Genomic DNA, 14,458 nt, shown 5'->3' with positions numbered 1-14,458 from the left:
CAGAAAGGCAGACCAACCAGGCTGGGGGGCGGGGCAACAAGCTAACATACAAGCTAACACGCAGACCGGACCAGATTTAATACAGAACATTCAGAGGAGCATGGAGGCTAATTCAAAAGAATTAAAGCGTACGGGCCCAAAAGAAAGACATATGGACGTTGGAAGCGCCCAGACCAACCAGGATTCAAGCACTGAGGTCACCCAGACCAACCAGGATTCAAGCACTGAGGTCGCCCGGACCAACCAGGATTCAAGCACTGAGGTCACCCACACCAACCAGGATTCAAGCACCGAGATCACCCAGACCAGCCAGGATTCAAGCACTGAGGTCGCCCAGACCAACCAGGATTCAAGCACTGAGGTCGCCCAGACCAACCAAGATTCAAGCACTGAGGTCACCCACACCAACCAGGATACAAGCACTGAGGACACCCACACCAACCAGGATTCAAGCACTGAGGACACCCAGACTAGAGGATGAAATTTTTTCGGGATTCCCACGGGATGGGAGTCAAATTCACATTCACCATCGTTTCGGCCCTGGAGAGGGGGGCCTTGCGTGTTGTGGGGTCGGTGTGCGTGGGGTGGGGTTCTTTTTGGGCCCTCGGCTGCTATGGTCTGGGCGGTCTTGTCTCTGGGCCGGGGGGACCCCAGGCTTGGGGTCACAGGGAGTCTGAGGGCCATTGAGGCGTGGTGCTCTGGCCTTCTGCAGGCCTGGGCTTGGGGTTCTCATGGGCCGGGGACCTGGCAATCGGTGCAGGGGTGGGTGGGGGCTCCGGGTGCTCGGCTCCACGCATAGTGGACCTGGGATATGCAGGTGTCCTGTTTCTTGGGGTGGATGGCGGGAGGGGGAGGTCTCTCTTATGGTGGTCTGAGCTGCTGAGCTTTGCCTTATTATATGAAAATAATTCAAGGGACCCATGTCAATGTACTGTTTTATGTTTGGTTTTGTTTCAGTATTGTATGTTGTAAGTTGATAAATGTGAATAAAAATGTAAGTAAAAAAATATATATAAATAGTTGAGGGAATATAATCTGCAGTTAACTAGAGGTCTCTCCTCCTGCTTGGGAACGAACCCAGGGCGCTCACATGGGAGGCAAGTGCCTTTACCTCAAGACTACCAAGACTTTTCTGATAGCCTCACCCAAACCCTAACCCTAACCCTAACTTTATATCAAGTTTCAAGTTTCTTTATTAGTTGTCATACAGAAAACTTTGTATGAAATGCTTCTTTCTGTTTTGCTCTCGAGAGTGTGCTAGAATCAAATAAAGATAGTATAAAATAAGTATAATATAAGTGTTGTGAAGGGCCAGATTAAAACTGAGAATCTACCTTTATTGTTTGATATACTTTGTATATTATTTATATATACACAGAATATCCCTTTACCTGCGTTCAAACCAGAGTAATATTCGCTCTCCTTATTGGACAGCGCCCCTAGGCGCCAGTTCGCAGGCCCCCAACGTCAGGTTCAAAGACAAGTTCAGGCATGTCAGAACATGCCCGGAGACAGCGTATTGATACCAGACAAAGACTGCGGTTTGGGACTAGAAAATCACTTAAGTATATATACAGCGCAAGGTGCGCACAGCAGTACCTTACCCCACCTTACCCCGAGCACCTGCTTGTCCATCTAAACAAGCCAACGTAGTTCATCGTGGTGAAGTGAGCAACTCGTGCGTTGAGAACATGTGCGAATAGAATAGTAAAGTGTCAGAGTTTAATGCAGTAACATCAAGTTCGACCTAATCTAATGTGAAGTAAATAGTCGTTCATTTATTGTATATCGTGCGGCCACAGTTCGTTCGTGTGTAGCATTACCCAGCGGTTCGTCGTGTTTTAGCTAGTGTACCTTAGCCAGGGTGTGTGGCCTAAATACGTCGCCCACACCCGAGGAGGCCTAGTCGGAGAACCGTTGGACATGTGCACAGGAGAACCAGCGTCGGCGATTGCAGAACCATTACCGGTTGGATTATATTGATTTGGAACGTGTTACCCGGAGAAGAGCCTCATTGATTTCCACTATCGTTTGGGATTCAACCTCGTGAGGATTACAACTCGGGCTGGCCTCGTGGACAGAGGCTGGCTAGTTGTCATCAGTACTATCGAGCATTTGGATTACAACTATTGCTTTGCTGCTGATCGTGGGATTTACAAGGACCGACTCCTGTACGTGGGGTCTCTTTATTCTTCATTGAATCAGACTGAGTATCCGAACATTCCTCTACCCTCCAGGCCTTACACCCCGGAGGGAACCCATTGTCTCCAGGCGGTACCAGCGTTGCCTTCTATAGTTGCTATTATACGACAGGTGGTGTCAACTTAGACCCATCGTAGGATTCCTGCTATTCTTAGTGACTCATGCTATTGACTGACTTTACGCATATTCTTCGCCATTCTGTAACCTAATGTTGCATAATAATAAAATACCCTCAAATACTATTTCTTTGTCAATGCCGTGTTCTTGTGGGTGTTCACCATCTATATTTGATGTACTGTCTGGCCAGTAATTAAAGTACATAACTAGCAGTGGTTTAATCTATCACAATCTTTAATACAGTCAGGGTTTTGTAACCCCTCAGTTACAATAAGTATGAAATAGAAAGTCAAGTACGTAAGCAAGTGTAAACAAAACCAAAGTGTTAAATATAATAAATATATAAATCTCCTACCAATAACATAAAGTGTGTTAAGTGTCTAAAGTGAGTAAAGTGGGTGCTACAGTGAGTTGTCCATTTAAAGTGAGTGTGTACGTGTGGATGTGTGTGCTGTGGGTGTATTTGATAGTTTGTTACATAGTGTTATTGTTCATTGAGTATCCTGATGGCCTGGGGATAGAAGCATAACCGTTAAACGTTAAAACGAACCATCATCATAAATGGCTATTCATCATCATCATACTATTACTGGGTTTGTATCAGGGTGGGTGGGTAGGTTAGTCTAGTAGTGAGAGCACTCGCCCACAACCACAATCATTGTTGGTTCAACTCCTGGTCACAGTGTTTGTTTTGGACTCTTGCCAATATGAAATGTAAATATATTACTTATACAAGATGTAAATATGGTACTCATGGCTACCTTTTTTCCTGTGGTCGATTAGTATTTTATTTACATTTGATGCAGATACATTCTGATGAGACCGTGTTGGCTGAGAAGAATACCAACATACAGTAGAGATCCAGATGCATGTGTATACTGTATATATACTGTATACTTACTTACTCATAGTATTATATTTACACTTAGATTATAGTGTCTATTGTAACTATATTTATTGTAATACAAATATAACTGAGACCCTCATCTGCACCTTGATTTATTTACACTGCCTACTTGCTCATTATGCGCATGCTCGGAGTTAATTACATTGTTATATTGTTTACACTGCCTATTTTTATTTTTCTACTGTACTATAATTTTATGACCTGTATCATGTCTTCTACTATTACCTATGTACATGTACCTCCCCTCCCCCACGCTGCTGCTATGATGCCTGAATTTCCCCAAGGGGATCAATAAAGGAATATCTTATCTTATATACAATGCCTCACTGAGCACAGAGTAACAGTACAAACTCTTGCATATCTTACTGGACTTTTTACTTTTTACATCTATTTAATATTCTTACACTTTTACTGTACATTTTACCGTATATTACTGTAAATTCTTTGCTGTACATTTTAGAATGTATATACATATTTTAGAATGTATATCCTTGACTGGAATTTGATTCTTAATTGTGATTTTTGACTACCTAAATGTTTATTGTGAGCGATCTGTGGTGCTGAATTTCCCTCGGGATCAATAAAGTACTTATATTCTATTCTATCTATTCTATACTTGGCAGTTCCATACTAAAGTATACCAGGGTATAGAGCACGTAACTGAAGTCCCAGTCTGTGTCTCCCTGCCCCTCTAGGAGGAGATGTCCGAGCTGCGGGGCCTGACCCGCCTGACGGAGAAGGAGAGGAGGTGTCTGGACTGGAGTCTGATGGCCCAGAAGGCCCAGGATGCTGCAGGAGCTCTCATCTCAGAACACCTCCAGGAGGAGCTGGAGGAGCGCAGGACCGAGCTGCCGGTAGGACAGGACAGACTTCTTCACACATACAGCAGCCGGTAGGACAGGACAGACTACTTCATAAATGTGAAGCCGGTAGGACAGGACAGACTACTTCATAAATGTAAAGCCGGTAGGACAGGACAGACTACTTCACACATACAGCAGCCGGTAGGACAGGACAGATTACTTCATAAATGTAAAGCCGGTAGGACAGGACAGACTACTTCACACATACAGCAGCCGGTAGGACAGGACAGACTACTTCACACATACAGCAGCCGGTAGGACAGGACAGACTACTTCATAAATGTGAAGCCGGTAGGACAGGACAGACTACTTCACAAATACAGCAGCCGGTAGGACAGGACAGACTACTTCATAAATGTGAAGCCGGTAGGACAGGACAGACTACTTCACACATACAGCAGCCGGTAGGACAGGACAGACTACTTCATAAATTTGAAGCTGAGGGGCGCCCTCGTGGCGCGTACCATAGTGCCTCGCGCACCTACGCGGCCGACCCGGGTTCGATCCCAGCTCCCGTCGTTATTTGTCGCATGTCCTCCCCACCTCTCCTCCCGTTCGCCCTCTCCTCTGTCGGTCCTGCGTGACCAATAAAAGCTGTAAAAATGCTAAAAAATATAATAAATATAAAAATGTGAAGCCGGTAGGACAGGACAGACTACTTCACACATACAGCAGCCGGTAGGACAGGACAGACTACTTCACACATACAGCAGCCGGTAGGACAGGACAGACTACTTCACACATAGAGCAGCCGGTAGGACAGGACAGACTACTTCACACATACAGCAGCTGGTAGGACAGGACAGACTACTTCACACATACAGCAGCCGGTAGGACAGGACAGACTACTTCACACATAGAGCAGCCGGTAGGACAGGACAGACTACTTCACACATACAGCAGCCGGTAGGACAGGACAGACTACTTCACACATAGAGCAGCCGGTAGGACAGGACAGACTACTTCACACATAGAGCAGCCGGTAGGACAGGACAGACTACTTCACACATACAGCAGCCGGTAGGACAGGACAGACTACTTCACACATACAGCAGCTGGTAAAAAATCCAGAGTCCAGCTGAGCAAGTCCAGAGGACAGAGTGCTCCCTGGTGGACAACAACACCACGATACACACAGTTGAAGTGTCCTTGAGCAAGGCACTTAACCCCCAACGGCTCCACGGGAGCAGGGCCGTGGGTGCCCCGCGGCTCCTAGTCGGGATGGCTTAAATGCAGAGGTCAAATTCCTGGTACATGCAAAAATGTACTTTGAAATAAAGACGTTTTATTCTATTCTACATTTTTAGAATGAGTGGCCCCAGTGGGGCCCACATGACGAGACTAATATGGTTGAATGAGCCTGGGTCCCTGGACGAGGCTTAATTACTCATGCAGGTCTCAGGCTGTACAAGGTGAAAACTCCCCGGCCCGGTGCAGCAGATCAAAGTTAAACCCGGCTCTCCACGCGGGAAATCAAACCTCTATACAAGTGGGCCAAAAGGAGCCTCCCTCCGGGCCGCAGGTGGTATTTAGGCTCACAAGGCCTCCTGCTGGGCCACTCTGCTGCACTAATAGTCAAGGATTAACACGCTCAAATCCAACGTTTTCAAAAGGGCTTCGGCTGCAGACTCGTGAACAGCTCATGGATTGTCCACACTTAAAAGGGATAGTTCAGAACTTTGGAGCCCTATTTTCTACTTAATGATGTTGTCAATCGGTCAAGTCCTTTCTCAGCACAATCCATGTCGTTGGATACCCTGGATACCCGCAGCTCAGCTTAACTAGCCACAAACGAATGCAAAGTCAACGTGAACAAGCTCCTGTCTGTACAAGCTGACTGAAACCTGCTCCACGGTGCACACAAAATACATTTAAGTCATTACAGGCAGGGGCTTATGTCCTTACGTGGCTCCCAAAAAAATCTATCCTATTCTGTTCTATTCTTAAGATAACAAAGAAGTGGCCTGTCATACAGAACTGTGAATATGAAATACGCGGGAAGGTTTTCATGCTAGCTTTGATGTGTATCCTAATTAAATCTTTGGCGTTTCAGAGGCTTGCCGAGAATGTGGCTAGATTGGCCAGCGAGGGCGACATCCCAGGTCCTCGCAACAGAACCATTCTGAGAGAGCTGCAGGCCGTTCTGCAACGGTGAGCTATTATTACTGTTTGCTCATAACATAGATTATTTTATGGGCAGGCACAAGAAAGGCTTGGGAAGTAACGGATTACATTGAATGGATTACATCTAAGTAATCTGATTACAAACAAAAAAGGTAACTGTAATCTGTTACTACACTATAATTGTATGTATTTTTATGCGGCCCACTTTATGTCAGAGACTAATTTCCCTCTGGACAAATAAAGTCATCTTGAATCGTAATCAAAATTAAGGTGATTGGTACTTGATTTTATCAATACATCAGTATCAGTATCAATCACCTGTAACCACCTGACAGTACAAAGCATTTTTCTGTGAGATTATGGACACAAACATAATTGTATATAAATCGAAATGACAGCTAGTGGTGGGTGATGATAGCGGCATTACTGAAATTGCCATCAATTTTGAATAAAATTTAAACAGTACATTTGCAGCAATGTCTTCATGAGTTATGGTTTATGTTGCCGAGTTTTGCACAACAAGTGTGTTATCTCTTTTCTTGGGGACACAGACATTTCCGGCAGAGCTCTCGATAAGGAGAAATGATGGTCATGAAGTTTACCGCCCACATGTTTCTGCTTCCAGATAAAGGGTCCCTGGCGACAGTAATCAATGCAAAATGCACACAACAAATCTATCCTTATAGGCATCTGTTGCCTGTCATTGGCCTGTTGCTTGGAAACACTTTATCAGCTGAAATGCAGACTGGGGATGTAAATGGTGCCTGTATGGCTTTCTGCTGTGGCTGACTGTCAGGCGTGGGCTGTACCATATCCTCTGTGAGAGTCACGACAGAGCGGGGGGATAGGGAGTATCGACTACAATCTTGACGTTTTTCTTTCTTAAAGGAATATGCAACAACATTATGGCAAATTCGCTTGAAGATAGTCCTCGCTGTGCGCCGTAGTGTAGAAAGCTATCTGGCTGCAAATTAGCCTAGCTTAGCACAAATAAATGGAAGCCGATACGGCCCACTAGCCTAGTTTAGCACAAATTAATGGAAGCGGATACGGACCACTAGCCTAGCTTAAAACTCCGGGAGAGATGTTTTTGGCCAACAGCTAGGCTAGGTCCGTATCTGCTTCCATTCGTTTGTGTTAAGCTAGGCTAGCTTGTAGCCGGATAGCTTTCTACTGAGTGCACAGAGAGGAGAGGAAATGATAAATGAGAGAGGAAATGGTCTATATCTTTTTGTCTGACTCTGGAGAAGACAGTGAGCACATTTTCCATAAGATTAGCGCGTTCCTTTAACACTTTTGAGAGCGGCTCCCTCCTATCTCTATCGACCTTGTAGCGAAGCAAAGCCAAAGCCCTGTAGTCTTTTAACCTGTTTCCACTGTGATTGCCTTGATTCACCTGAAGAGGAAGATAACAAAGAGTACATTTCTATGGGACACATAATGAGTGGGCTGTTTTTTTTTTGGTCACAGCCATGCTCGTAACATAACAATGAAACATAACAACCGTGTTGCTATGATGATACCCTTATTGAAACGTCAAGCACCCTTACAGCACACAGCCCTCACAGCAGCCAGCGCAAACCCCAGAGAATACAGGCTGGACACGGATGGACTGTTGGGTTTCCTCAGTATGAGCAGAAAGTTAACTCACAGTATTTCTCCTTGAGTAAAATTATGATTGATTTATTCATTGAACCCTGAAATTTTCCAGCCCAATCTCGCTTAATGATATGTAAATAAAGTACGTATCAACCACAGGAAAAAGGTACATAATGTATGTTATAGCCATGAGTAATATTTACGTATTGTATGCGCAATATTTACTTTTCATATCGGCGAAAGGTTTTAAAAAAGTTTTGCAAAACAGCACTTGAACCTACAATGCTTGTGGTGGGAGGCAAGTGCACTCGCCACTAGACCAAGCTGATACAGACTGTTTTGGCCTTTCGCTGATATGAAATGTAAATATATTACGTATAGAATTCGTAAATATATTACAAATGGCTATAACATAGCATACATTATGTTACCGTGTTGCATTTTTGGGACAGCCCATGTATTTGCAGTTCATTTCTCCAAGTCACTTGGAGTGTGAATGAGATGTATCACAAAAAACGACTCTACCTCAACTGTCTAACTATGAGTGAACATGATACTCTAACTCACCATATTTAGATAATAAAGTACTCAACATCTACTGTCTTTAACTATGAATGAACACAACACTCTAACTTAACATCTTTAGATAATAAAGTACTCAACCTCTACTGTCTTTAACTACAATATGAATGAACACAACACTAACTCACCATCTTTAGATAATAAATTACTCAACATCTACTGTCTTTAACTATGAATGAACACGATACTCTAACTCACCATCTTTAGATAATAAAGTCTCAACATCTACTGTCTTTAACTATGAATGAACACAACACTAACTTACCATCTTTAGATAATAAAGTACTCAACATCTAACGTCTTTAACTATGAACATACACAACACTCTAACTCACCATCTTTAGATAATAAAGTACTCAACATCTACTCTGTCTTTAACTATGAATGAACACGATACTCTAACTCAGGGGTTCCCAACGTTTTCAGGCCGCGACCCCTGAAATAACGGTGTCAGAGAGCCGCGACCCCCACTATTATAGGAGGTAAAAAAAAGATATATAATAAAAATACAAATACAAATATATATATATATATATATATATTTATTATTTTTTATTTTTATATAAATGGAAATGTATGGTTGAAACATGCAAACGTTCAAATGCACACACACTAATAAGCATTGGAGGCTTTTAACCAGGGCCGGACTGGGGAAATCATTCAGGCCAGGAAATATAGTGCGAAATATAGCCCCAGTCAGGCCACTTTTTAAGCGGGGGGTCCCCCACCAGGAAATTCTTTGTTACAAAGACTTAATTTCCTGCATTCCGGTGCTGGATCTTTTAAATTTGTACCATTTAAATGCCAGTGTTTGTGATGGCATATTGTTAAAAAACAGGCTAACATAATATGATTAGCAACAATGGATTTTCTGTTTTTTTTAATGTCAGATTGAAAATAATGCAATCTTTTATTCAACTTCAGCCCTGATCATAACACCACATATTCATTTTATAATTCTAACCATTTAAATGCCAGTGTGTGTGATGGCATATATTTGCAATATATCAAATGCAAAGTAGATTTTTCTGGGGGGGATTATTACAGGCTAGCATGTGTCAATGATTAGCAACAACACTGATTTTGATGGATTTAAAGTTTTTTGTAAGGGTCCCGCCTCCACCAATCACATGCGGCTCCCTTTGTGTGTGTGTGTGTGTGAGCAAGAGTAACCTCGTTCCCAGTTTTATCTCCTCCGTGAGCTAAAGACTGGTAAAGCACTACGATCGAAAGTGTGAATTTCCGGTGTATGTACTTCCCCTGGAAGCTGCCTCCGAACGGACCAAACTTTTCCCGAATCCTGTCGGCAAACAAGCTAGAACGTCCCGGTCATGTAGTAAATTCTTCAGGCAAAGCCGTTGCAGTGGCTTAAACGAGGAAATATTGTGCACTTCACACGTTTCTATAATTGTTTTGTCGAAACCGGAAAGCCTGTAGCCGGTACTTCCTGTACTTCCATTTTCACACTTTAGGAGGCATAGCTTTACCAGCCTAGAGAGAGAGAGAGAGAGAGAGAGAGAGAGAGAGAGAGAGAGAGAGAGAGAGAGAGAGAGAGAGAGAGAGAGCGAGAGAGAGAGAGAGAGAGAGAGAGAGAGAGAGAGAGAGAGAGAGAGAGAGAGACCTGACTGCATAAAAAAAATAAAAACATATATATATATATATTTTTTGGAAATCTTTTTATTTATTATTATTTTTTTTAATCATCTGGCGACCCCCCCCCCCCCCCCCCCCCGCGGCTCACGACCCCCCACTGCTCTAACTCACCATCTTTAGATAATAAAGTCTCAACATCTACTGTCTTTAACTATGAATGAACACAACACTAAATTACCATCTTTAGATAATAAAGTACTCAACATCTAACGTCTTTAACTATGAATGAACACGACACTAACTCACCATCTTTAGATAATAAAGTACTCGACATCTAACGACTTTAACTATGAATGAACACGACACTAACTCACCATCTTTAGATAATAAAGTACTCAACCTCTACTGTCTTTAACTATGAATGAACACAACACTCTAACTCACCATCTTTAGATAATAAAGTACTCAACCTCTACTGTCTTTAACTAGGAATGAACACAACACTCTAACTTACCATCTTTAGATAATAAAGTACTCAACCTCTATTGTCTTTAAAGGAAAACTCCAACATTTTGGGAAATTAGCTTATTTAACATCTTCCATGGAGTTAGACAAGAAGATACATACCTTTTTTGTCTCTGTGCGTGCATTTAGCTTTGGGAACAGTCGCTCCGTTAGCATAGCTTAGCTTCATCACTGGAAGTGAGGGAGGACAGTAGCCTGACGTTCCCTACAGGTTTGTTGATATTCTCATTCCTTCAAAGGATCCGAACCGATTGAAGTTTATGGATACCATGACTTAAAATCCTCTTACCTTGACGATTAAAAGCCTCCCCAATTTAGAAAACAGTAATCCAATGGCTGGTATTGATAATATACTACTAACTACTGGACGCTCGGAGCTAACCGGAGCTAACACAGAACAGGATGGTAAAGCAAATATAATGACTTCCTTTCTGGGGTTTTCAAAATAAAAGTGCGACGTTTATAGCGGCGGAAAACGTTTATTTTGTACATTATCTAACGTTAACACGAACCTAAACTAACGTTACAACTAACCTAAAGTTAGTTTAGGTTCGTGTTAACGTTAGATAATGTACAAAATAAACATTTTCGGCTGCTATAAACATCACACTTTTATTTTGAAAACCCCAGAAAGGAAGTCATTATATTTGCTTTACCATCCTGTTCTGTGTTAGCTCCGGTTAGCTCCGAGCGTGCAGCAGTTAGTATTATATTATAAATACCAGCCATTGGATTACTGTTTTCTAAATTGGGGAGGCTTTTAATCGTCAAGGTAAGAGGATTTTAAGTCATGGTATCCATAAACTTCAATCGGTTCGGATCCTTTGAAGGAATGAGAATATCAACAAACCTGTAGGGAACGTCAGGCTACTGTCCTCCCTCACTTCCAGTGATGAAGCTAAGCTACGCTAATGGAGCGACTGTTCCCAAAGCTAAATGCACGCACAGAGACAAAAAAGGTATGTATCTTCTTGTCTAACTCCAGGGAAGATGTTAAATAAGCTAATTTCCCAAAATGTTGGAGTTTTCCTTTAACTATGAATGAACACAACACTAACTCACCATCTTTAGATAATAAAGTACTGAAGCTCGACTGTCGAGGCTTTGTCTCAACACTCTTAAAACCTCTGTCTTGTGTCTGTCTGTCTCATGTCTGTCTCGTGTCCCCCCATCAGAGAACAGATTATGAAGAGGAGAGCATCTGCGGTTCGCGACTCGTTGGACACGTCCCTTTCGGACAGCGCCTCCCGGAGGAGGGACAGCGAGGAGCAGATGGCTCGTCTTGCGCAAGCTCACAGGTACGGGACACCGCTGGACTCTGGGAATCATCTCGTGTCTCAGTCTCGGTTGGCGACCCGAGTGGTTTTCATTTGCTGTGGTTAAAATGCTTTCCATCTGTTGAGCCCCCGTATGTCTGGTTAAGATTCGTGAGTCACCTCTCTTCTTCCTCTCTCTCTTTCTCTCTATCCCTCTCTTTCTGTGGTGGGAGAGCTGAGAGAGCAGCAGAAAATATGTGTTCCTGGTGGTATATCTCTGCAATTTTATGAGGATTAAGTGAGGATAATGATCACTTATGGTTCATGTTCTGTATTTATGGTATGTGTTATTGTATCTTGGTCTGACCCCGGAGTCAATTCAATTTCAATTATTATCATTCAATCAATAAAAAAAAGAGGAACTGCATTTGATACCAAGGCATTCTCAAGTCAATTTCGTTTCATTTAAATTTCAACCTTTATTTATTTTAAAGTCATGGATTTCTGAGGTTTCCCTCATTTACAGAAATGACAATATTACAAATATAGAACAGTGACACAATAAAGCAAGCAATATTCACAATCAAATTAAGACACAAAAGATGAATAAATAATAAATAAAAGTCAGCTAACAACAGTTACATGTAGACACACAATTGTCAGAAATCATACACTGAAACTCTCCAAGGGAAGGGAGAACACTTCAGTGTTCAAGGGTTTGAGGACATTCCAAGAGTTACAAGCATCAAAGGGAAAAGCTGATTTCCCAAGATCAGAACATTATCGACGGAACTGCTGGAGTTGGATAGGACAGCCCTTTTGTCTTCTCTTCTTATCGTGTCCACAAGACAGTCAATTACAAGGCTTGTAAAAAAGACCTGAGCCTCCTAAGGAAGAACAGCCGGCTTTGTCCTTTCTTGTAGAGCGCTTCCGCGTTTGCAGCCCAGGCCAGCTTATCGTCAAGGTGCACACCTAAATATTTATATATATATATAATGTATCTACAAAAAAAAACTGTAAATCATCTGTCCTTTGTTCATTTGCTTAGATTTTTAGTACACTTGGTCTCAAGAAGGTGCTGAATGAGCTCAGTAGCATTTTCACTTTTGGTCAATGTAAAAAAATAATAATCAAAAAAATTATAATCTTAGCAATTTACAACTCATAATGGTAATTTCAATACAGCTACTGTTTAACCTTTTTCAATGAGAGCAAGTAGCATTTGTGTTAAAAAAAAATGTATTCACCAAACAGCCATTGTAATAGCTAAAATAACAAAATCCCTATTAATTTCGACCAGCTAACTCTGTTCTGTTTACGTGGTAACGTGACGTCATATTGGATCCGTAACTGAGCGGCTCCGCTTCGCTCTGAGTGAAAAACTCACTTAACAGGTTGCTCAGTTCCGCTCACTCTGAGACGCTCAGAGTGTTGCAGAGCACTTCCTGACTAGGCTCAGTATACGGCAGAAATGGATCCTACGTCATTTCCCGTGCTAGATGGCGGTTGCACAGCACTCAGAGCAGAGCAGAACGTTAAGTGATTCCAAAAATGTAATCCATTATGCACTTTGTGATTTCTGTGATTCTGTTGTTGTTGTTTTCCAGTAAAGCGGTGGGCTCATACCGGAACGCCCGTAAGAAGTACCGAGAGCAGCTGTGGAGGGCGGAGCAGAAGGTGGCGTTCATGTCAGAACGTCACCAGAGCCAGATCGGAGCGCTGAAGGCCACCCTGGAGGCCCTGGAGTGGAGGAGGGAAGAGACTGTTCTCTGAATGACACGACTATGTCGTTCTGCCTGTGTTGCTACTGCTGCCTTTCATCCCTCAGGCTGGGTTACCCCTGTAGGCATGGGTTGGGACTTGGGAGACACCTGCTCTCCATCAGCCTTGGGCTAAATGGCCTTTAAACATAGTCCACACACTGAGAGTAATGCAAACAATTTCTTTATTAAAGGGGGACCTATTGTGAAAATGGCCTTTTCCTGTGTGTTGCATTGTTTCTACAGAATGAGGGGTTGTCCCAACACTGAGAAAATGTTAAATATGCAAAAATGCAGTGTGCCTTTTCTGCAGTTCCGTTGTGACAAGAATGCTCCCTTTTGAAATGAACAATTCAGAATTGCAGCCACAATCGCTGTAGTTGGTAAGACCTCGTTTGCACCTACAGTATGTTGAACCTAAATATCAGGCACGTGCACACATAGAGGCCAAGGGGTGCTTGAGCACCTGCCTTATTGAGCCTCATCAAAAAAGTGCCCTTTTTGAAAAAAAAAAAAAAAAAAAATATATATATATATATATATATATATATATATATATATATATATATTTTTTTTTTCGTTACGCATATAGACTGCCCTTCCAACTGAAAAATTTCAGGATAGAATCAAAATATTAGGTAAAGAGAGAGAGATGCCCCATATTCCATTGCAGTTTGCACGGCCTCCTCACCGTGCCTCTCCGCGGACCTATATATTTTATGCATAGCGTGGGTGGTGATGATGATGATAGAAACCGCTGTGGCGCATAGAGTTGAATGCTGGTATTACACTCATTGAGGGACACGAAGAAGTCAAGTCCGATGGGATTTGGGAATCTCAAATACAAATCGGGATTGGAATAAAAAATGCATTTATATTAAACAATACAGAATATACAGCACTTTATTATAGTTCAATATTCAATATTTG

The 14,458-nt window shown here is 42.4% G+C and overlaps 1 protein-coding gene across 1 annotated transcript in view; it reads left to right on the top strand.

Annotated features, from left to right (window-relative positions):
- Window positions 1–13,720, top strand: part of ushbp1 (Usher syndrome 1C binding protein 1) — a 39,117-nt gene extending 25,397 nt beyond the window's left edge. The window contains exons 12-15 of the mRNA XM_084310454.1: window positions 3,922–4,080; window positions 6,143–6,240; window positions 11,688–11,810; window positions 13,376–13,720. Of these exons, the coding sequence (XP_084166580.1) occupies window positions 3,922–4,080; window positions 6,143–6,240; window positions 11,688–11,810; window positions 13,376–13,541 (546 nt within the window). The 3' untranslated portion in view covers window positions 13,542–13,720. The remainder of the gene's footprint in view (window positions 1–3,921; window positions 4,081–6,142; window positions 6,241–11,687; window positions 11,811–13,375) is intronic.
- Window positions 13,721–14,458: the final 738 nt, after the last annotated feature.

The sequence above is a fragment of the Notolepis coatsorum genome (assembly GCF_963971535.1).
Source record: "Notolepis coatsorum genome assembly, chromosome: 3".
NCBI classification, from domain to species: domain Eukaryota; kingdom Metazoa; phylum Chordata; class Actinopteri; order Aulopiformes; family Paralepididae; genus Notolepis; species Notolepis coatsorum.
The sequence above is the reverse complement of the archived record's forward strand: the minus strand, read 5'-3'. Positions and strand labels throughout refer to the sequence as shown.